This window comes from Anopheles maculipalpis, chromosome 2RL (genome assembly GCF_943734695.1).
Source record: "Anopheles maculipalpis chromosome 2RL, idAnoMacuDA_375_x, whole genome shotgun sequence".
NCBI classification, from domain to species: domain Eukaryota; kingdom Metazoa; phylum Arthropoda; class Insecta; order Diptera; family Culicidae; genus Anopheles; species Anopheles maculipalpis.
The window spans coordinates 66,391,936-66,417,457 of NC_064871.1; the positions used below are offsets into that span (position 1 = coordinate 66,391,936).

Consider the following 25,522-nt stretch of genomic DNA (forward strand, 5'->3'; position numbering starts at 1 on the left):
CTTGCTGAAACACTGCATTCTGGGGTTGTTCTTTTTTTTTTGTTTTCAATTAAAAGTGTCCATTTATTTTGCAATGAACCATTGAGCGCACCCGTCACAACTTTAGCTCTGTTTGTGTGTATGTGTTCTGTGTAAAACACAGAACGAAGTGAAGGATCTACGAGAGAGGGTATATTATGTTGGCACAATCGTTGACCAGTGAGTACCCTACACAAAAACTGGTGGTGGTGCGCGATAGTGCTCCAAAAAACAGATGCTCGATAGTGTTGGTCACTTGTGTAAGCTGGCATCATTTGTTTCTGCGAGCGACGAGTCGTCTGCATGAAAGGTTCAGGAGGAGAAAAAGAACACAAAAACATCGCAAGTTAAAACATCATTTGAAAGGTAAAAAAAGAACAGGAAACAAAAATCGCGAAACTTACAACAAAGTTAAAAATGTCCGTCAAATAAGTGTGCTTGAAATTTTAATGTGATGCAATTCCCGGAGATTTAAAATGTTACGTTTCATATTGTTTTCATATGGGTGTTTGGACCTACAGGTCGAAACCCGTTCCCCTGTGTATTGTGTTTTAATTTAATATTTCATGTAATTCACTTAAACTTATAGCACTTTACGTTTAGCAGGATTCTTCCTGTTTTTGTTTTCAGTTTTCCTGGTTAAAAACAAGGACTCCTTTCTCACAACAAGCCAACGTGCGCCAAGGAAAGAAAGAAAAAAAAAACATTCGAAAAAGGTAAACAAAAACCGACACAAAATTCGCGTACGGAAACGATCTAACTTTAATAATGTTTTTAATGAGAAAAAGTTGCCATCGAAGGCCGGTAATGGTCGAGGGTTTGCGAAACGGAAGCCACCGAAAGCTAAAGCAAAAACAAAACACACGAAAAAAAAATCTTCCGACGAAAGAATGTTTAAGTGGCGCACAGGTTTTACCGAACGGGGTTTTTTCACACCTTTCCGCTCCCTTTTCCCTGATTTCGCACGGACTGGCTCGCGAACGCTTGCGGGTTTGCTGTGAACGGAACGTAAAAGTTTAAATATTTCCGTTTGTTGTTTATAATAAAAATTTTCATTTTGTTTCACGTGGTTCACGTTGCCGGTGGGCTTACCTGGCTTTCCAGCGAATAGGTACAAACGAATGGTCGGTTTATTCGAACGAATGGAACGCTTAAGATGTTGAATTTCCCGGTTGATTGGCGGGATTATTGTACTACATTTGAAGCATGAAATTGCATTTTAAATTATTCTCTTGAGTTGAGCTGCTTCATGATTTCAGCAGAACGGAGCATTAATTGAAATCATTTCCATTGCATTTGCTATGCGGATGCAACTGTAAAAGTATTAAAATTCAAAGTGTTTTAAGTGGAAGGATGGCTTTGACACTGACGTTGTCAGAAAGGGTCAAAAGTTGGGCTAGTTTGATCGTAGCGGACATTTTTGTAACATTCAGGTAAAATGATGAACTAAATTATGATTTGAAATGAAATGCCAGCTTCATCATGGTTTTGTGTGCAATAGCGTGTCAGTATTTTGATTTTACTCCTTTTTGGCAATTCTGCCTAAGGTTCTCTTGGCATTTCATTGCTTACGTAATAGGCATTTGGAAAATTTACCTTCATTTAAAAGCGATTTAGCGAATTTCTCAAGAATTGATTATATAATTATATATTGAATAGAAATAGTCAACCCACGACCTCCAAGGTCACGCCGACCATCGAATAGCTTTCTAGAGTTACAGATAGTACGTAGCTGGATAGGCAGTCCCCACTACGGTGGGAAGGTGAGACTGATGAGATTTTAACATCGGTCCTGCTGTTCGAAGACCGTCTCCGCTGTCGCCGGTAATGGCCTACAAGACTTTTTGATACCACGATACCGCGTAGTTGTAGAGTAAACCTTGAATGTAAGTTACGATTTGAACATACTTATGCTTGAAGCTTGAAGTTTATTCTGAGTCCAGAATTAAATATATTTCCTGTTGTTTATATTATTTTTTCGGATAAGTGGAGATTTTTTTTTTGCAGACATGTTCTGACGAATAAAAATTCTCCTCTCAACACACCTCCACACAACATGACCTCAATATAAAACAAAACCAAAAGCAACATTTTGAGTGTTTAATTATTAGACACAGTATGAAAATGATATTGAACGCATAAGTCCGTTAAGTCCTATTAAGGACCCCACATGAACTTAGGAAGCGTGGTCGACTCAAATTGAAATAAAATAATGGCATTGATGCAAATTCCAGAATGGCTGGAATATTGGTTTTCAGGCGATGGCGTTTAACCGTAAACCTTAACGAGGACTTCTGTATGTAGGTCTTCTGTTCTGTAGGTCTTCAGACGATGACTCTCCTTAGGCTTTACTTGTGTATTCTTTAAACTCTTTTTCTTTTCTTTCTGGTCCCTAGTGCTCCTTATTCTCTCTCTCTTTTCGCTCTCTCTCTCTAAATAGAGTAAGTTATGAGTCCCAAAATGTCGTAATTCAACTTCGTAATTTACATTCTAAGTAAATGCTACTGTCGAATACCTGTTATCAAGTTAACAATATTATCCCCAGCATCAATATTGAACCAACACATTTTAAGCCAGGTCTACAATCGATCTTACTTTGTTCGATCAATCCAAGGTGAGTGGCTAGCAATGCAGTAAAAAATAAATAAACTAATTAGCAGCATTCCTCCGTAATGGTAAGAATTGGGTATAAATAAAGTTGCCTTTTCAGTCACTAGACGACGCAGATCAGAGAGAGTTGAGAGGCTGACTTACTCCGCCGATGAGCATCGTGTGTCTTCTGACCCAGGGTAGGATCTCGATGTCTTCAGCGATCCAGTAATGAAGATTCTCATCTAGAACCGTCATAGTGGCTGGATAGTCCATAATTTGAAAAAGACTGGTTTGCTCGGCCATCTTCTTTGTTACCTTACTAATCCTTAGTTGGATGCGGTCAACTTTATCAATTTCTTACGACTCTTCTCAATTTTCTTCAATAATTTACCATAAAGAACTATAATCCAAGGGCTAATACATTTCACGAATGGTTTTATTTTATCATGTGACATTTAACACACTTGCTATTTTTTATTCCAAATTCACTCAAACTGATGAACAGGGCTATGTATTCGTGTTCCCTTTTCATTGATCGTTATCAATGGTGTACTCACACACAATAGGATAGGAGCTACGACCGGCTTCACATTTCCGTTCGAGAGTGCACTTCATTGCCTTCGACCGAAAGAAAAGAACATGCGACGAAAGAAAGAAAACCCGCCCTGTTGTTTCCGTCCATGCTGTTGTTCTTAGACCCGGAAGCCAGTACCGTCGATAAATTCCTCACTGCAATGCGATTCTTTCTGCACATACTCCATAAAGAAGTGAGATTTTGGGTGGGTTTCGCGGGAGCAAAATAAAGACAAAACAAGGACAACAGGAAGTGCCATCTACCGGAGTGACGTATCCACTTCGTACGGTGAGTGTGCTTCGGGTTTTAAGCATTCTTGGGTATTCTTTATAATTTGAGACCAGGTAAAGAATTCGTAGTGTTGTGGCGTAAGGTAGCCGGTCATTGTTCTTCCTTATTGCTGCCTAGACGAACTTGCTGGCGCGAGTGGGAGTATTCTTTCGCGGTGCACAAAAAGTATGGCTTTGACTGTGGTGAAAATTTCCAATGAAACACAGTCTTTTCCGAACGAGTTCGTACCATCAAAAGGTTGCCCTGAGACAAAGAGATAGATAAATCCCGTCTTTGCCAGCACCAACTAGCTGATGCAGTTGCGCATCGACGTGGACTACAAAAGGGATGCAGACATTGTAAGGTTCTTTCGATATTTCCGATAAAAGCGCAAGATAAAGAGTAGTTCGAATGAAGATAGGAGCCGGAATGCTAGCGGCCACTCGTGAGGTATCAAAAGAATGCGGTTGATTTATTAGCGGCTTGAGATGCAGGCGGCATTGCTGTGAATGGGACAATTGTTCTAAAGTCTTTTAAAGTGTTGAACAAACGCATGTATAGAGTGTAGCGGTGCATTCAATCGATTAATCGTTGGGCATACTGTGCTTGCGGGTCTGATGAATATCGCCCTTCTCGGCCGGTACCATCGAGTTGAACTGGATAAAGATGATCAGATAGGTCACCATGCCAGCAACAAGCTGAATCACGAACAGAAACACATACACAAATGTAGATTTGTTTGCATGGAATCACACTTATGTATACTAACCCCCGATAACATGTTGTAGTTTATGGTGAAGAATCCGAGTGCCGAAAAGCGGACACTTGAGATGAGGTTCGGGAACCAGATGGAGGAATGTTGTGCGACCTGGCCGTGTTTCATGGATAATTTGGAAAGGTAAGACATCAGTAGCTTAGACTCACTTTCCACCTGTTCGCAAATATACGGCAAGGCTACAATAGCGATCCCATTGAACAGGATGATACCTCCTGAAAGGATCAGCGACTCGATGGACAGTCCTTCAGCGCCTTTAGTAGTAAGATGCAGATAACAGTAGTACGATTGGATGGTGGTCACAGAGAAGAGTGCTGTGTAGACGGTGAGAAATAGAGGTCCAAAGTAAGCTTCAATCTTCTGTCCAAGATCGATTGTACGCGATACAATTGCGAGAATTTGTAAGTCGTCGAACATTTCACGCCTTCCCACCGGATGTATGTCCTCGTGCCCGGGCGTTTCCTCATCTAGCTTAATCAGGGTCGCAAAGCTGATGATGGTTTGACGTTCCGAGGCAAACATTTGGCCCTGTCGATAGTACTGCTCCACCAGAGTGTTGAGACGTCGGAACCGTGCATGCAACCAGGAGATAAGCACATACGCGTGAAAGAATGCCATGGCATAGATTACGAACGGTATCTGATGTGACAGCCAGTACCAAACTTCGATCGTAGAAAGCTTTACGAACGACACAAAGCCATCGTAGATTGTGAATGATGAAAGTGCCAGCAAAACTGATCCGAAACGAAAAAGAAATGGCATTCGTTTGCTTCCCGCCGTATCGTGCACGTTGTAATTGCTTAGCTCACGATCGATGATTAAAAATCCGTCCAGAATCGAGCTCAACTCATCCGGTTTAAGCTGTGGAACAACCCACGCCGCCGTCAGTGCGATCGTGTTCATTATAAACTGGATGTGGTTAGCGATCCCCGTGATCAGTGCCGTTCTGCTTTCGACGAAGAACGTTTCAACCAGCGCAATCCAGGCAGCCAGCACCAGCAGCAACACGATCAGAATCATCCACCGAGTACTGCGCACAACGTACCGATCCTTCTGCTTCACCATTTGTCCCGGTGTTAGAGCAAACAGTCGAAAACACTTGAACGTGAAGTGAAACAGCTGCTCGAACCCAAACTCGCCGATGGTAGGTTGCGTTACGACCGGCTTCGATGGCATCGCCAGGTTAATGATGGACACCTTTCGCTTGCTAATCCACTTCGACATGGCTGACGACTGTTTGCTGTAGCTGTGCCGACCAAACGCACCGAACTGTTAGCAGCGATTTCCTCAAGCAGCAGTTTTATGAAACGAACGGACGAACAAAAGGGCAAAAGTTTTGTGCCTCCAGCAGCGGAATAATGGAAGTGTATTGTGCAATTTTGTGTGGAAGTTTTTCAACGTTGGCTGCCCTTCTCGATGAAGCTATCCTTCCCTTTTTTTCCTTTCTGTGATCGACTGTGCTGATTACCCAACCATTGGACTGCCCGCAGATGCTTGCTTTTCCATGCGCCATAGCTCGAAGTGTATTCTTCTACTCAATTCATCGATTTTTAGCAGCAAGCAAGTCGGACGGCGCTAAAGGAGAAAGTTTTTCGGTTATCAATGAGGCAAGAAATATTTTACCATCCCTGCCTGCAGCTTTCCCGTGACCACAACGCATGGGCGAACTCCTGTAATGTAGATGCATTTGATTTTCGGGCGTCGAACCAACGCATTAGGTCCTAATGGTAGAGTGGCTGATGGTAGTCTGATGATCGGCGGGTAGAAAGATGCAAGAAATCGACCACTAATGGAGCAGGATTGAAACGACCAAATGAGATCATCCAATATCGGAAGAAACTACCCTCGAGACTTCCCACGGTACAGAAATTTCGTTTGTGAAGGAAATGTAAATAAAATTCTGTTTTGGGTTTGGGCTGGTGCTGGTGGTTTGCTTTTGATGAAGAGCTGTTTTCAACTCGAGGACAGTTTTCCACTTGAACAGAACTTTTGGATGCTATGGCCGCGCTGCAGTGCAATCCTTGTAATTGAAAAAGCGAAATAAATTTTCCTTTCAAGTCCAACCCAAACCCTAAGCTTTAGAGCAAGATCACTAACTACTAGCTTTGTTGAGTGGGTTCGAGTATTTTTTTTCTTTTTTTTAAAATAAAAATTCATTTGAAGCCATACAAGCGACATTACTTTCATGTGAAAGGAAAAATTTATAAATAGGATTAAGCATCATTATCGGCGACAATAAATTAAACCTGTAGTAGTGTGGAGAATGGTACGTTGGATGGTGAACTTTTTCATTACTAACCACTGTTCGAGCTGTCATATTTATTGCTTTACAATTGGTGGCATAATTGGGTGGGTCTACAGCGTTTTTATTCATCGGCGATAATAAATCTTTCCGTAATGTCATGGCGTTGAAAATGAAAACAAAATCGAAACAATTGAATTTGCGTTAAACGAGAGCTTAGGGTGGATTAATGCATTTGTGCATTAAAGTTGTTGCTTTCGTGGAAGGCAATTGTTGCAGAGTAATTATTCCAGCAGCTGGGTATACCTTGAATCATTTTAATATCAACCTTTTATGAATTGCTAATTGCATTCAAAGGATGAATGTTGCAGTTTAAATTAAAAACGTTTTTTTAAACGTGTTGTTGGTCAATCCATGAATCACCATTTGTTTTATTTTGCCAGTGAAATCATTGGTTTGAAATTATGATTAAAAACTTTTTATACTAAAAATGTATGATTGGCTCCTGTTGCTTCATGCTGTACAAACATATTTGAAGAAATCTAAGGTTCATATTTGCCCAAACTTACTGCTTACTACAGCTTAGATATCCTTGCAATCGTAGGCGTTATCGTTATGTCCAGTCCAGTTTGGATTAATGCGAGGCACAATAGACAAATTTAGCTACATGTTATAAATCCAAACGTATCAAAGTACGACGTATTGTGCGTTCTACGTGAAATCTACATGATTTTTGCAAACCTGTAGTGTTCTCGATGGTTATCAAAGCAGGATGGAGTTCAAATTTCCTCATCGTACATGTACATATTTTCCTTGAACCGACAGTTTTAGATGAAGTTCGGGCTTTCCAGTGTCCCAGATTATAGTAGTGTTGGTCTTCACGTGGTATGACCGGATATTGAATCACGGTCGGACCGTCCTTTCTTACACAAGGCTGACTGTTCAGCAATGGGTAAACTTTAGCCAAGGGAAGCCAGCAATGGTAGGTCAAATCTCTTGAGGTTGTAGTGCCATAGAATAAGAAGATGTTTAGGACGATTAAGAAAAGATGACTGCAAGGTTTCATAATGTTGGGTGCGTACGTAACCGGACACTCACGCGCCCTCTCCGCGAGAAGCCTCTCGCCGGTTGTTGGGCACGAGTGTTCTGGGAGATCGATCGATCGAACTGTAAAACATAACATAGATGATACATTTGTTATTTGTTATTTTGTTTGTTGAATTCCACCGACCATATGTGGCCCCCTTGAAGCGTCTTTTTTTACGTTTTACATTCACAGTTAACATTTACATTTTTACATACACCAAGTAATTGGCCGCACTGTACGTATACAATTAAGGAACACATAGCGCGAAAGGTCTGGTTCAAAACGATCACACACGGCGTTGAATTGTAACATGTGAAAAATAAGTACTTCATATGATTACCACTGACTTTTATAGGCACCAATCAGTCACCACTTCCTATTTAAAAACGCAGAACCAACTTCATCGACTGTTTTACCAAGAATAATAACTGCATTCATTAATTTTTTACAGCAGCTAATTTGTTGTTAACCAAACTGCTACAAGGCCTGATTATCTCTTACAATCGAAAAAGTCTCAAGACAAGCGTGTCAATACAAACGGAAAATAAATTTGCATTATGAAACCGCTCTTGTGACAGACAAGTTTCGTTAAGCCATTTTTTTCGTTGAATCTTCAAAATCAATCTGTCAATGAATGAAACCAACAAAAACCAAACCAAAAGTATAAACAAATGTTCTTCTTGAGAAGCTATTTTGTGTTGTAGCTGATATTCAGGATATCAAAATGTTTTTTTTTTTTTCAAATCATGTGATGATAGCAATAGTGCTGAGGAAAGAACGGAAGATCTTAATAAACAACAATCATATTTTGTAAACGTTAGGATGGTTTATGGGATCCGAAGATATCCTTTTCATCAGTTGGTTTGTCTTACATTGATTTTGATTTTGATTTTGACATTTTATTTGTTTTGATTACTAAAAATTTTACGAAAAGTAAATTAGGAACGCTTTAAGTGGGATAACGAAATAAGTGTACAATAAGTAAATTTAAACGAAGTGGATGTATGAGAGTGAAGTCGAGTGTTAGTTGCCTTAGCAAGCCTTGTCGTAAACTTTGCGACAACTAGGACTCCTAAGTCCCAAGCACAGCGTTTACGCTCAATAGTAGCACGTAATCGTAATTTAACGTAATTTAACACGTAATAATACACGAAAGAGCACCACTGTCTTCACTTAGAATAAACGACAACACACTTCCCGACGCATAATTCTAGACCGTTCTTAGAGCACCAGGACTTAGACGATCAGGAATTTACGCAAAGTTGCTTGAGGACGGAATTGACCTTATTGAGGAGGCTGTGGATCGGCAGGAATAGCTTCGGCTCATCAAAGTGTAATAGGTGGCTATGGTAGGAAGGCTATTGGTGGTACGTTTTTTAAGAAAATGAGGTTTAAATGCGGTCCAAGGGTGCTTCTTTCACGCACCTCCACAGAAGCAGCGGTACAGCGTGATGTAAGGGGTCTCATTCACTTTGCATTTACAGTAGCCAGTAGAGTACGTGTTTCACCTCGTTGTGGAACCTTCCGATGAGGATCCTGCCTTTGGCAGAGCGTGTCTCGAAAGCTTAGCCCGATTTGAGGTGATCAAGCCCTCTATTGATCTGAATTGAGGAGATCAAGTATAGTTGAAAACTATTAAATCCGCCAGGTACCGACTAACAATCGACGATTGATGTTATAAGGATAGTCAAAATGATTCTAGAGACTTATTGTCTAGAAATCTTGCAACTTATGTTATGCTTTACGTATTCACCTTCTGTTCTTGTTACTAGATTCAAAAATAGGACTGTCATCAAATCTATTTAAAACTGTATCCCGTTATGCTAAACTAACTATTCAACCTTAAATTAATTTAAAGACTTTTTCTATAATTATTACTTTTCTTTGTTTACCTTCTTATTATTCCATATAAGATCTTTAGCTGTCATTTCTCACTTCATGTAACGTACATACAATAACGCACTGGCGAAAGAAGGTTATTTAACAATTAAAGAAAGATCCATAAATAAATTGATTCCAAAGGCTAAATCTAACATGATAACCTCATACTCTTACAATTCATGACACTTTCGAACAAAATTACCTCAAAACTTCATGGAAAACAAAAGGCATCAAACTAAATTTCGTTTCGTTTTAACGTTTTAACTAAATTTAACTTTTCCTGTTTGAAGTGTATCTCAAACGTTCAGTACCACTACCGTAATGACACATCACGTGAAGTAAACTGTCTACCCTCGGTTGACAAGCTATTTTTTTGGCAAAGTTTTCCATGAACGTCAACCCCAACAACAAAGCGACGGTATGCAGCAGCGGGAAAAGAAAATGTTTTTCCACAAGAACGACGTACCGATCACGGTACCGATAAGGGCAAAGACATCGCTCCCCGAAACGCTCGATGACGCGCGTTGTTCAATGTTGTTCCCATCCAGTTCCCGTACGGCCAAAATTGAGTTATTGGAAGCACATTCCGGTACGGGTTGGAACGAGTTTTTGCATCGTGTGCCGTGCCTGCGTTACTTCACTCTAGGCACCAGGGCGAAGCGGGAAATGCTCTCTACTGCCTGGCAGTGCTGAAAATTAGTTTGCACAAAGTTTGGGTATGTTGATTTTTCAACGCCGATTTGTTATTCGCCACCAAAACGGGCTCCATTTAGACGGGGCTGTTTCTCATCATTATGAGCGTTTATTACTCTCGGGCGTCTCGGACCAGTTCCCTGTTGTGTTGGCACTTCTGGCTGAAGCATTTGTCATGTTTGCAAATCATTTATTGAAGTGTCGGTACCAAGTTATGGATGTGGAGTAGGCGAGGAGAAGGAGAAGGTTAGTGAAACTGGAGGTAGAAGAAAATGCCTCTAGCCATTAGCATACACAACTGTGTTAACCACCAACATGTGTCGCACTCTAATGAACCTTTCCACAGTGACAGCTGGAACCGATGGTGTAGAGAAAAATAACACTAAAACCACGACTACAGTGTACTCGTGTAGTTGTGATAAGTTTTTTGAACAAAATAATCAGTAAAAATGGTAGCAGAAAAAAAAAACCCAAAACCACCTACAAATAGCAAAACAAATACGGCTGGTACATGTTCATGGGGAACATTAGCTCAGGTGGAAGTAAATGCGAAAATCCGCTAAATTAACACCATTCATCCCTTGTGGGCTTACGGTAAGAGTTGTGTGGTTTTGTTTGCTTTGGTGAAACATGAACATCCACCCCATGGGGATGATTATTCGCTACAGGCTTTAAGTTTGAAACGTGCGCTTCAATAGAGCAGTATCCAGCATTCTTCCATATTATCGACTAGATTTTAAACATTTCCAGCTCCAGCTTTCCATCGATACTGTCAACATCAATGTTCACATCATTAAAATGCGATTCGAAATGCTGCAATGTTCGCAGCGTGAAATCTGAATGGAACTCGTTTGCAAGTATCGATGAAGCGCGAAAAGGAACGGCAAGTCTTATCTCAAACACTCCCTTGACCCGGTTACGACGTACACATTCGTAATGGTAATGCATTTCGGTGTTGGAGAAATTAAAATTCATAACGTTTAATAGGGTTTACATTTCCTTCGCCGTTGTAAACCTGTTCGTTGCCTACCTTACACGCGACATTTGCTCATTGCTCCCATGGGAAACATGGAAAAGCAATCATTACGCGCATGGGATGTAAACCGGTTTTACCATTTCAACACTTCAACGCTTAAAAACCATGGTTCTTGCCGACTGTTGAAGGAAGATAAAAAGTGAGAACATGAATCGTACACGACGCTTGATATGGAACGAAACAAGAAATTCCGAAGTGGAGTGTCAAGTATTTAAGTTTAATTTTATTTTTCCCTGATAACTGTTTTTTGTTTTTATTTTGAAGAATATAATTAAATATTAAATACTTTTCTTCGCATTTTTTTTCTACCAGGCTGGCTGATGCAGGCTCATATTATTCCACTCGGTTTTAAAAACTTTGTTGTTGTTTTTTTTTTCTCAGTGATTTTCGCGGTCAGCAAAGATACGTAACATTTGGCGAGTGTCATGGCTCTATCCTTTGATCATAAAACAGGGTTTTTGCGAAGGATAAAATCAAAGGAAACAACAAAAATGTGAAAAAAACGTGTAACAAGAGATGAAGGAAAACATAAATAAGAAAAGAAAAGAGAGCAAAAGAAGATGCCAAAGCAAAAGAAAAACCATGTGGCTGACAATTAACTTCATCACATCGTGGCCCGTGAATTTCACGGCTCAATATGCATTGAAACCCTATTTTGCGCCACGATCAGATCACTGGAGCACGAATCAAAGATCAACAAGGGCCTTTTCAAAAGGGAATTTATTCATCCTATAGATTTTACAATTCCTCGCCTTAACCAACCTCAGTGCTTGCCTGCGCGGGCCCTTTTTCTGAGCTGGTGTTTGTCGATTGCTTGTTACAATGCCCATTGTTTTCTTATATTATATTAAGGACATTAAACATTTTATTTCGTTATCCTCCTGCCATGGCCTTATCGACCCTTACAGTGCGCGAGTTCTGATTATTTACTTCTGATTATCGCGAGTTCTGATTATTTACTTCGTTAGCGTCCTGAGCGCTCCGCCTTACTGGCCGCTGAAAGCTCTGCTGGGGATAAGCCCCGTATGGAGAGGCCATCTCCGTCGCTGGACTCCTCTTCGCTCGACGAGACATCTTCCCTTTCGAAAAGACTTCGGACATTGATGTTTGCCCTCTGTCTTTCCCTCCATTGAGCAACCCGCAGCCGAGCTGCTTCGCGTCAAGCAGCCGTTGCCGGTGACGAGGGTGGAGATGGTGGCCGTCCACCAAGACGCGCTTCCCTAGCTTCTGCTCGCTGCAGACGCCTGGCCGCATTTCGCCGATCATTCCGGCTACGCCGAGTTGTAACTGGATCGGACCGGTTGGCAGCTAGCAAGAGATAGCCTTGCAAGGCCAGTATCTGCCTCTCAGAGTCCCTGTCGTCCTGCAGCTCGTCAGATCTGGCTCCAACGCTCGGGGCTCTCGAGAAGACTGCTCATGATGATGCCTGGGGTGACCTCTTTCGGTCCACCGACGCCCAACAGATCCTCCCGAACCGCAGCAAACCGTGGGCAGCAAAACACAACATGCTCCAACGATTCCACCTACCCAGGGCATCTACGGCAGTCTGGAGACGACGTGAAGTCCATACGGCACAGATAATCGCGGAAAAATCCGTGACCGGAAAGCACCTGTGACAGCTGGAACGTCACGTCGCCATGATTCCTGGACTCCCATGCCTTAACGTCCGGGATAGTGCGGTGAGCAGATCAACAAGTGCTACGTCCAGCAGCCGTCTTTCTTTCGATATATGCCTTCGCACGGTAATCCTGCAGCTCGCATACCATTTAGTACCTGCAGTCAGTCTCAAAACGTCACCATCTACAGAATTTCATTCGACCAACGCTCGATGCTGTGCTTGCTGGTGCACAACAAGGTGCCACCCGTACAAAGGGCCACTCGACAGGATGGATAGGGCTCCTTCAGCCTGCTCAGTCTGCTCCCAGATAGAGACTCTGGAGCACAAATTTGCCCTGTGCTCTAGGGTTCTAGTGTAGTGATCACCCTAAACCACAACCTCAATGAAAATATCCTTAAATGTTCTTTGTAAAACCTGTACCCTACATGCACCCAACTTTTCTTTTGTATATCAGTGTTTAAATTGTTTTAAATAAACTATTTTAATAAAATATAATCGGTGTTCACTTTGATGGTCCTACGCGTTAAAAAAAAATCGCTCTGTCCTGATGTTTTTTGCGAATTTTGCCCGATCACCGAATTCAGGTTAGGACTTTGAGCCCTCCAAAACTGTCCAATGGTACCCAGCGACGACAGCCACTTGAACCGTTCTTAACTCTCTCGTTCCCACGACAAACGTCCTCCAATATTAATACCACCTCGTCGCACAGCAGGATCCACACGGGGGGAAGGAAGGATCCACTACTACGCGCGATCCTCACATTTCATTCCTCGTCCCATATATTCGACAATCACCTTTCAATATCCTCCCTCCGTTCTCGTGTATTTTCCTCCTCATCTCCTTCCCACCTGTCTCCACCTATCTCTACCATCCACATCTTCACAAATACAAATAAAATTACAAAGCGCTCAGACAATCATTCTCATAACAGGTTGGCTGATAAGTCCCCGGTCTGACACATAGAATACGCTGCTAGTATTAAATGCATATTATTTTTATATAGCACCAACCTTCAAATGATTCGTGTCAAAATTTGACGTCTGTATGTCAATTAGTTTGTGAGACAGAGCGTCTTTTGTCAAGCAACTTTTGGTTGCTTGACGAACGAAAAAAGAACGAAGAAGAAAAAAGTGTTGTTCCACCAAGACAACGCACCGTGCCACAAGTCATTGAGAACGATGGCAAAAATTCATGAATTGGGCTTCGAATTGCTTCCCCACCCACCGTATTCTCCAGATCTGGCCCCCAGCGACTTTTTCTTGTTCTCAGACCTCAAAAGGATGCTCGCAGGGAAAAAAACTGGCTGCAATGAAGAGGTTGTCGCCGAAACTGAGGAGTACTACCAAAATGGTATCAAAAAATTGGAAGGTCGTTATAATCGTTGTATCGCTCTTGAAGGGAACTATGTTGAATAATAAAAACGAATTTAGACAAAAAAATGTGTTTTTCTTTGTTAGACCGGGGACTTATCAGCCAACCTGTTAATGTTCAGTGTTCGTAAATTTAAGAATGTCATCCAGCTTAAATTACCATTTCATTTCTTTCTGTTATTCATTAAACGGTAACATATTATTCTACACAAGGAGCAAAACATCTGCCTTTTTCATTTTTTTCGCGGTGCAACTTTAATTGTTAAACAATAAAGTCACACCTCAACATCAAATTTTATATTACACAATCACGATTTCATTATATTTCTGCTAAAAAAATCTCCTACGATCGATAATTCGATAATTCTGAGCAGACTTTTAAAATAAATTTGATTTCTTCTTCCCACTAAATCCTTCAAGCCACAACCTCTTCCATTATCTGAACTCCCTAGATGTTTTTGTTTTCCAGCTCGTCTGCTTAAAAATCAGCTGCATCAAAGTTTCTCATTATCTTGCCAATCCATAATCGATTGGTTTGGAAGGATTAGATTGATCCCTTATCAGCTTATCGGCCACTGCTACACGAGACGCTCATAACTCAGTCGAGCTCAGGTTTATCAGCAAATTACATCATATCAGCCAGAAGGATAATGACAAATTATCATAATTCCTGCAGGTTTCCATAACCTTGCTTATAATCCTCCCGACAGCATCGCTTCTGTTTGCACCACAAATAAATCGCGGGGTGTTGGAAAGGGGTATAAAAAAGCGAACATGAATAATAAAGCGATAGCAAAACCAAAAGCTACGCGTTGTACAACGTACACGATGCTTCATTTTCTGCTCAATCTGTGGACGAGGGTGAGCAGTGCCAACGTCCAACGATGGAAGCCGACGTCCCTGAGCAAATAAAATATAACGATCTCATTACTCGCTGGCAAGCTCGAGTGTTTGGTTTCTCGTATGTACATGCGTTAGCCGTCAACCTGCCGAGGATCTGTAAGACGAGCCAAGGGACGGTATTTTTTGCTGTTGTTGTTGTTGTAGATGGTTCCTTTCGCTATTCTCAATCTGTTATTTTTCTGCAACTGTGTACCATGCGGAAAAAATGTGACTGCGTTTGGGGAGGGGGTGTGTGAATGTGTTCAATTTATTTGACATATTTTATTTCACATCCATACGATCGAGGTTAAAACGAACGTTACCGACCACCACCCAGCAGTAGCATTCTGCGGTGCCATTTTCTATCCATATCGAACACGCAGAGACAGCTTAAAACACAAACATGCACACAGCCCGCGCGGGTGAAGCGTTGAAGATGGCAGAAAATCAAACAAGCGAAACAAGCGGTGTTCAGTTTCAATCTGTGGTTTCCTCTTGAGGGAATATTTGAGAAACGATAAGGTTTACTGATGCCTTCACCATCAGTGCCGTGGCACAAATGATGCAGTTGTAACGGGTTCGAGAACAATTTCGTACCGTTTCACGGTTTTCATCGTTATACGGTGCAGTGGGACAGTGGAGAACAAAGCAAAAGGATAGTTTACGTTTTGCATAAAAAGATAAATTTACCATATGTTATCAGGATACGTTAATTTACACAAAAAACGCCGCAAAAGTGTAAATTACATTAGCAAACACAGAGCAGACAAAGTCAATAAACAAATTGTTTTAAAATATTTATTGCTTTTTAATTTATTAAGAACACTGTGGTTCAAATAACTGAACCAAGAGGTAGAGAACTTTGCTTTAGTGTGGCGCAGGAGAATTAACCACGAGCTAATCCACGAACAAGGATGCCGAACTCATAACCCACCAAGGATGTGCCCACCAAGAGGAGTCAAACCTATCGGAGATCGGATGTAGCCGTGGATGGAGGACTCCAGCCCTCGACCGATTTTTACGCGACGCGATGTGGTGAACCTTGAGTATGCCAACAAAAAGAAGAAGAAGGTTTAGAATACAATCAAAATTTGTGGAAATAAATTCTTTGCAGCAAAGTACAGTGAGAGCAAAAAAAGAAGTTTGTTTTTCATATATTTCTGTGGGACGGCCTGTCCGTAATTCTAAAAACCTGTTTTAAAATTAATCGAAATTCTACGCCGTAAATTGGATTGCTCAATTATACGAACATATGATGTTGAGCTGTATACAAGACTACCATTTAGAGTTGTTCTTTTATCAACTAGACGAGTGCAATTTCGGAATTAAATTCATCAACTTTATATGTCGACCTCATCGTCAAACTGTCAGTGACAAAATAACTTGATAATGTATCAACCGTTTTCCATACGTCCCACAAAGCTGAGGGTAACTGTACGAGAAAAATAAAACATAATAACCAGCATTACATAGGATTGATTTAGTAACCTACAAGAAAAAGAAAATACGTTTCACCTGCATAATCGTCCACATGCGATTGCTCTCGCTGGGGGAAAATTGATGTCGTTTGCACTAGAAATTGATCAAGGATTCAGCGAACACCACAGTCTCTGGATTTGAGCGAATCCTGACTGAACATATATTTTTCTTCATTCATTTCTACCCCACAACCTATCCTATTCCTATCAGTTGAACCGAGGAAAATCGTTTTGCCTCGCTCCAGGCATAATTGGAAGTGACGCTGGATGGGAACCTTTTTTCTACAGCGCAGGTTGCTCTTGGATGCACTGCTACCCGTGCACACAGATGCTGCACATAGATGCATTCAGTATAAACGGCCATTATCGGCCGCAATAGCAGCTCCTTCCTGGTGGTAAAGCTAATCGACCCATCAAACAGCAAAACCCTCGGGCGTGACAAAGTGAAACGCTTTTCAATGTATTGTTTTTAAGCCAGCAATTTGTGAACGATTGTTTTTTCACACACACACAAAAGCACATATAAGTACCCGTGGTTTCCACTTGGAAGCGAAAGTGTGAGCACCGGGACACTGAGGGGAAGGTTGAACGAATCACAAACAATCGGAAAAAGTGGGCTGGCAAAACGCCATAAACAGACGTGAAGTGGGACTCGAAATAACTTCGACTTCATTACAATGGGCATCGGGAGTTCGAGGGCACCAACCATCGGGGAGGAAAGCTTTTTGTTGACGACTATGTAGGCAAACAAAAACAAACAAAGCTGGACATTATTTTCCTGCACTTGCCTGGTTTGGCCCGGACCGTTCAGGCGAAGGGCAAAAGTATTCATACACTTTTATATTAATGCACGAGCCTGCAGCCTACCTCGCTTGCTCTGAGCGCTAGGAACTTGTTGAAAGAATGGAACAACGGCAGACGGTTGCAAAACTTAACTCATCCCGGAAAAAAAAAAACTTCCGGCTCGTCCAATATTCGGAAGGAGCGCTGGTCGCCTTTCTAGTGGAGCGATGTGAGAGTTTTTCATTAAATCCAGACACCAGATGGTTGTTATGAAGTCGAAAATTGGTTTTTATGTGCGAGCGAGCCGTTCCGGGAGGCGTGAAAACGGTCCTGCTGGCTTGGGTTCACTATAAATTTGAAGGTGACCAACCGCTGCGCCTTGTTGCGCTCTCCACCGTTCAGAAAAAGGGTTGCATCGTAGCATAAAGTGGACTTCGAACAGGGCTCGGAAGCAGAACTTTGCAGAGCCGTGAGTGCTTTGTTTGGAACCTTGTTTTTCTGGTGGTTGGTTTAGTTTGCCAAACTGCGTCCAAGCAGAAGAAGCCCCTGGGACGCGATATTTGCAGCTCGTGAAGCGAGTGTTGTTGAATGGTCGCGCAGAAAGCTAATCAGATGGTTGGGAAACCAGCAAGCTGAGATGTAATCGTGGCCGGGAATGATATTACCTTCCACAGCGATATCGGTTACGAATCGATGTTCCGATGCACAAACATACGGAGCCAGAACGACATAATGCTGGACGTCCGGGGACATTCAGACTGTCGTTGTCGATGCTGGCTGTCCTATGTTCTGAAACGCGTACTTGAGGTTAGGTTACGGCTTATGATGACTAGGCTGGTTGTGGTCGAGCGATGGATGCCCGCTCTCGCTTAACATGCAGCACGGAATCCACCATCAACTTCATTGGCATGCAACGCGGTGCGCTACAAATATCTGGCGACTCTTCACTTGCTTGGAGTGTCTCGTATCCATTTCTTGAATGAACTTCGTCCTCTTTTCCGATCCTTCCGCTCTCCGCTATCGATACAGGAGCGATGTCGCATCTTCACCGTACGCTCGTTGGGAACTGATTTATTTACCCAAAGCAAAGTTCTTTCATCGTTGCATTCCTTCTTTACGGTGGGTTTGTTTCATTGGCCGCACTCCAGCAACTACCATCGGCATCGTCCACGGCACGTGCTCTAGCATAACCTCGTACTCGCTCTGGACGGATCGATGGCGAGGTTGCTCCACACAAAAATCTATAAACAGCCGCACGAGGCTTTAGGGTTGTTGAGCTGTGACCGATTTCACGTTTTCAGTACGGTAGGTTTGTTTGTTGGAAGGAAAAATAGGCCTCGAAGAGCTTACAATTGTCGAGAACTGTATTTAAGCTTTGTGTGATACTTATTTCGCCTTCAGACTCAAGGAAATACTTTAACAGCCTGCTATTTTCATCTTGTAGTTTGTGAACCCACCACTACAGTGTGCAATGGCGCTGCAAGTACGATAGGATTTGACAATTTCTTACTTACTTTACATGTTTTTTTAGCATTAATTAAAAGATGATTTCTTTCTTTTCCGTCAATCCATTCTCTCTCTCTCTGCAATTGATAGTTTACCATACACGAATTGGCTCATAGCAGTGGGCAGTCAACGCTACTACAAATCCAATTAATGTCTATTTAACTCACTGCCACAAGTTGAAACTCTTGCCACAAGTTTGCTCTGGCGTGGATTTACAGGAATCGTCTCCGTAGTTGCATAGGAAGTTAAATGTTCATTTTTCAAACTTAATCCATACGCTCGACTTCACCACTTAATTAGTCTCAGCCTTGTTGGCCGATTCCTCGGTGAGTAACTTGACTCACCGACCCAGTCCATCCCGACCTAACGCCTACAGGTCGTTTAGAGAAAAAAAAGGCAACGTAACTGAAGGAAAGTGTACAGAAAAGGAGAGAAAACATTTCGTTGCCCATTATCTCGGCTCTTGATCCGGTTGATTGTGACCCTCCCACGCTGGGTGACCATTTTGCAGCTCGTCTAACTCCGAAAAAGAAGGTAAACGACAGGAGCGGGATTCATTACGATGGTTCGTTGTAGGGACCACGACGAGTGCGGAAGATAACTTTTTGCCGATACGATGGAACTGCCCGGGAGGAATACGGTGGCAAAAACATATTGTGTAAATGTATGCTCGAGTATGCAAGTTCGTTTGCTGTACAGCTGAAAATAGGCAGAGCTGTACGCTGGGACAAGAATCCCATCAAACTGACCGATATCCATTCGTCGTTGTTCGGGGTTCCGACGGGAATGACGACTTGCTTCATTAACTTCAAGTGGGTGCTTGTGCGTTCGTTCGTCGGTCAGGAATTGGAGGGTGATCGTTTAGCTTGAATTGTCGAATAAGAACATTCGGCAACCTTTACCACGGCCTTACGTCCTTACCGGAAACATATTCATCTGAGAAGGGCTGTGTCTCCGTGATCATTACCACCACCGACGTACATGTGCTGGATGTTCGGCAAGCATATGGCTGTCCGGGTTACACAGCACACACACACACACACAGGATTTTGCTAAATGGGCTAAAAAAGGCCACCGCAACGGTGCTCTTACTTTTGTGAAGTTTCGGCTCCCGCTGGGTGGCTTTGGATAAACTCTTCTCCTCACAGTCGGCAGATACTGGCCGTCTCTGTGCTTCTCGGTAGAGTCACCGAAGGACACATTGCAAAAGGGACATTATTATGATGATTGTTCGATGATAGTAGCGAGCCGAGGGTTTGTGTTGATCTTGACCGGAAGTGGTGTCAGTTGGAAAAGACACTCCGAAAGTCTATCCACAAATCATTCATCATGCTCTCCAGCTTCCTTCCCATGCTGTCGGACGTCGAGATCGGAAGGGATGACACATTCCTTTCGCTACCCGTTCGAGTGCTAGTGGGTTTCCCTTGCGATGGGAGTACCTTTCGAAAGCAAACAAAAATCCCGATTGAAGGTCACTGGAATGCACGTGCAGAAGGGTCGGAGGCTGGCGAGGGATAAGAGTTTTCGCATCAAAAGAGCACCGCACCGGCAGGAAAAAAAAGGATTTGATTTTCCACCACCTACCATCTATTATCGCTCGTTGCGTTTGGTTTGCGTCCTTCGCTTCGCTTGGGACGGTGTGTGGTGATTTTGAGGGGGGAACACTAGGAAATTGGACGAACATAAGGCAAGCTGTTGCGGAGTTGATTGGTACGGGGAAATGGGGATATTATTTAGGCAAACTGATATATTTCAAACACGCCAAAACATGATAGATTCCCATGTGCATGTAATTTGTCGATATTTTTCGCCGTCACTTTTTTACAATAGACTGCACTGTCTGTGGGAGTTAAGTGTTTTTTTTTTTGTTCAAACCCTTCCAGCAAGGTGAATGAAAGATGCGCCGTTCGCAACGTTTTCGCGTGTAGGATGATATATTTTGCCAGTGAAGTGTTTCCGTGTGGTTTGTGATTTTTTTTTTTTGGTCGTATTTTTGTTTTGAGCGCTCAGCCGGTAGAATACACTCGCGCTCTCTTTTGCCGACAGTAAGTAAAGTTGCGAAACGAAAGAGCTGCTTGAGGTAAAGCGGATATCATAACAACACTTTCCAGTTACCAGCGTTACTGGTATTCTGGTTGTGTGCCGAAAGTGCGCGTGCACTCGAATGTTGGGAATAAAAACGCAGACGAGCTACTGACACAAATAAGGTACAAATAAAGCCGATGAAGGTTGGTAAATACATACAACTGCTAGGAAGCAACAAAGCAAGGGAGAAGAAAAATGATGAACCGCTGAAGAACCAGCACCCAGCGCTAGCTTCAGCACCTTTTTTCGCCGAATAGGAGTTTACCCGCGGTTACTTTGGACATATCCTTCGTGGTGCAAAAAAAAAAAAAGCGAAGTGTATTTTTCCCAGCACGCTTGTGCCCCGTTTGATCTCGATGGTGGTTTTCTTTGAAGACATGGCTGATTTAAACAAGTACAAGAAGCACTGTTCTTGCGCTTGACGTGGGTGTGGGAGAAGAGATTTGCTTCTTTTTTTTTTGTTCACTATTTTTCCACTATTTTGCCTCGCCTCCGGGAAAAGTCGCGTGTGGAACGCACTGTAAAGCTGATTTATTTTCAACTTCAACCCATGTGCGTGCTGGGGATGTGTTTTTTTTTCTTTCCTCCCACCCCACGGTTTGCACTTTAAATGATGGATCGCGATGGTAGAATGCTCGCGAGTAAGCAGTTACCTCGGTGAGATCGATTGAGATTTTTCATCCTTAAAAACGATTTTTCCTTGCATGCCTTTCTGCTTCCTCTCACTACACTGGCTTGAAACCCGTCGTCGAAAGTCTGACCGGAAATTGATTACATTGACGAAGTTGCTTCTCCGTACGAATCGTGGTCTCGCTCCCTGTGTAAATGTGTGTGTGTGGCTTCAGTTCAAGGATTTGGCAGAAGGGTTTCACATTTTTCGCTTGAAAGAAAACGAAAAACAACCACAAACAGGACACGGGTAGCGTGGGATTAGTGGTAGCACTTTGTTTGTGGAACGAGGGCACTTGCGTATGTTTACAACCGAACAGAGATTTTCGCTCGATAAGTGGATGAAATAAAAACTCGCTAGTGAGTAACAAATGTGCCTTGCTTCTACGGATCGGCAGACAAATTGGTGAGTGATCGTTCTGATGTAAACTCTTCTGCAGATTCGGGTAGTTTACAGTTGTTTCCATAAGGATGTTGTAAAGTTGCTAGCGTTGGCGGGCTCTTTGATTGATAGGGAAAGGGGACACTTAATGAAATGGAAATTACGATTGCACATATGCTACAGTTGTGTTTGATACATTATGCTAATATTGTGGAGAATCGAAACAAAGTTAAAGGAATAGATTTTACTGCTCTCAACGAAAGGTTTTTATTGCATTTTGTTTATTGGTGAATTTCAATCAAACCGTTTTTTTTTTTTGTTTTGGTTTTACTATTCTATTCAAGAATGTTATCATGGGTCATGCTTCATTGAATTTTGATTTGGATAATGAACTTAGGTGAAGTAAACAAAAGCTATTGAAAGTAAATTTTAATATTAAAAAACATATTTTGAAGATTTTTGTTGTTAATCTGAACAAAATTTGCTGTAAAACCTTTGAAACGATTGTTTTGTGCCGCCCATTTCTTATATGAAACTTATTAGTAACATAAAAATGGAAGACTCACAAACTGGAACTCATAAAACAACAATGTAGTTTATGTGTCAAGTTGTGATAAATTGAAAAATAATTTTTAAAAATATTCTATTTCAAGTGCTCAAGAGATTTTTCATCGCAAAAAAATTTCATAATCGTGCAGTAAAATGACATTGTGAAATGTATTTGTATATTATAGCACATAATACACAGTGTATATATAATAAATCACAACCAGTTTGATTCCACTAAAGACACGGACAATTACGCTTCTTCCGGACCATTTCTATTACTTTTCACTGATTTCACATGACTGCGTTATACAAAGTACCTTCGCTAGTTTGGTCTGTATACAAACCAATTGATTGATCTTCATCAAGTACAAATTCCAACTCTTTATCTTTAAAAGTTTAAAAAGCTCCAGAGCGTTCTACGTCTTCCGGAAAGAAAATGCAATCTTTTGATCTGTGCTACACAGTTCTGACACGTTTGTTAATGGTGTTAATGGTCTCTATGTAAATAGAAATATGTATAATACTCCTTCTTTTTCTTCTAAATCTTCTTCTTCTCCTTAGACTCGGTATAGGGCTGCAGTCGTCCATCCACGGCTGCATCCGATATCCGACAGGTTAGACTCCACTTGATTGAAGCACCTTCTTGGTGGGGCATAAGTCCGGCATCCTTATCACGTGCCCAAGCCAACGTATCCTTCCGGCTTTGACTACCGTCAGGATATTTGTACCACTCAACAGCTCAGCTAGCTCGTGGATCATTCTCCTTCACCAAACGCCCTGCTCGCACACACCACCAAAGATAGTGCTTAACACCCGCCGTTCGAAAATGGCGAATGAATTGGCGTCTTCCGTCAGCATAGTTCATGACTCGAACCCGTAGAGGACTACCGGACGTATCAAGGTGCGGTTAATCGTACATTTCGTGTGTTGTTGGAAATTTATGTATTGCAGGAGTTTGTGGAGTTCGTCGCCATCAGCTGATACTCTGCTTCCGAGTCGGGCTCTACCACGGTCAGAGCCTCCGGCAAGCAGGAATTTTGTCTTCGTCGCATTGATGCTCAATCCAATTCTATTGTACTCGCGATTCTGTCAGGTGTACGTCTCGCAAACCGCCGCAGTTGTGAGCAATGGAACATAATGCAGCGGCACCACTTTCCTGGAAAGCTGATCCGGCTGTTAAAGACCATCACGAATGAAGTGCAGTGCAGAATGAGAGTATCGAACATGCTATCGGAATCGTTCGATTCTCACAGGGGTCTAAGGCAAGGGACTACTCTCCTGTCTACTGTTCAATATAGCCTTGGAAGGTGTCATACGAAGCGCGGGGCAAGGCAACAATATCCGTTGCACGATTCTCTACCGGTCTCTTCAATTTCTTGGCTTCGCGAATGACATGGACATCGTTGGCAAGACGACAGCGAAGGTGTGTGAGGCGTACACCCGACTGATATGTGAGGCAGCAAGAATTGGATTAAAGATCAATTCGACGAAGACGAAATACCTGCTTGCTGGAGGCTCGAATCGTCACAGAGCCCGAGTGGGAAGCAGCGTGTTAGTCGACGGCTACAACCTCGAGATGGTAGAGGAGTTCTGTTTTCTCGGGACTGTCGTAACTTCGGATAACGATGTCAGCAGCGAAATCCGGAGACGCATTGTGCAGGGGAATCATGCCTAATACGGCCTTCATCGTCTGCTGAGATTCAGAAGACTTCGAGACCGCACTAAATGTGAGATGTATCGCACATTGGTTCGCCCGGTGGCCTTGGACCATCCGAACGGAGGATGCAAACGCTCTTGGCGTGTTTGAGCGTCGCATCCTCCGGACCATCTTTGGCGGTGTGTTCGTACATGGAGTGTGGTGGAGAAGTATGAACCACGAGCTTGCTGAGCTATACGGAGAACTGAACATCCTATCGGTAGCAAAGACCGGCAGGATACGATGGCTGGGGCATGTTATGAGGATGCCGGACTCATGCCCCGCCAAGAAGGTATTCGTCAGCGATCCCCAGATCGGCACGAGGCGTCGGGGAGCACAGCGAGTTCGTTGGCTGGATCAGGTGAAGGGAGACCTTTCGGAGATCGGGTGGATACATGGATGGGAAGCTGTAGCCAGGGATCGAGTTTGCTGGAGATCTATTGTTGAACGGGCCATGTCACGACGACGTGCTCTTTAAAAGAGTAGACCAACATGAGTGAGAGAGAGTTAACGTGACAAAATATGATTTAATGTACACTTTATGATGTTTAAGCACCCATGTTATATTGGAATATAAGTATAATAATATTGGTATATCAATATACATAATAGTAACATTTTATTCTCAATGTATATGATTATACTAAGGAGAAAATGCCTTTAAAAGTTTTATGTATAATTTAGTCTTCACAAGCGGTGTTAACAATACGGAATTTTATAGTTCTAATGAATTTTGATTAAAAAAATAAAGTATACATTAATATTTCTAATTCGTTTAACGTTATAGTAGCTTTTATTTTCTAATGAAACAGTACTCTTATAAAATGCAAAACAAATACCACTGTGGTATGTTTGTGACAAAAATTAATTTCACGTCACAAGCCACCTCAATACAGAGGATTAATCAATGTCTAACAAAATACCTTCCAAAGTAATGAGCCCAATTTTTCCATGTCAAGCATTTTTATTATACCAGCTTTCGGTCACGCCTTAGAAGAAACTCTTGCGTAATCCTTCCAAGGCATTGAATATTCCTTCGTCATAACCGTCTGTTCTCATACAGCGTGTGAACCACTCTGGAATAATAACTTTCATCAATCTATACGTCCTATATGCACACACAATCACCTCAAATGGGCATTCATTGAGCAAATACAAAAGTGAGCTGCGTATCGGCCCGTGCGGTACACTCAATTACCCCCGAGGATCGTAAATTTACATGTCTTATGTAGCTTGAACGTCTGTAACCCTTGCTACACACCTGGATGCTATCGAGCGTGTAGAAAATGAGCTGCAAGATCGTGTTCTGGTAAAAATGGCACTTTGAACGTACACC

General features: G+C 42.3%; 2 protein-coding genes across 2 annotated transcripts in view; both read right to left on the bottom strand.

The window, feature by feature from the left end:
• Positions 1 to 25,522, bottom strand: part of LOC126556462 (splicing factor 3B subunit 5) — a 334,510-nt gene that overhangs the window by 128,706 nt on the left and 180,282 nt on the right. The gene's annotated exons all lie outside the window — the stretch shown is intronic.
• Positions 4,039 to 5,453, bottom strand: LOC126556117 (gustatory receptor 23a). Its single transcript, XM_050211330.1, has 2 exons — positions 4,224 to 5,453; positions 4,039 to 4,152 (listed from the first exon to the last, which is right to left on the bottom strand). The coding sequence occupies exons 1-2, from the start codon at positions 5,451 to 5,453 to the stop codon at positions 4,039 to 4,041; spliced, it is 1,344 nt and encodes a 447-aa protein (XP_050067287.1).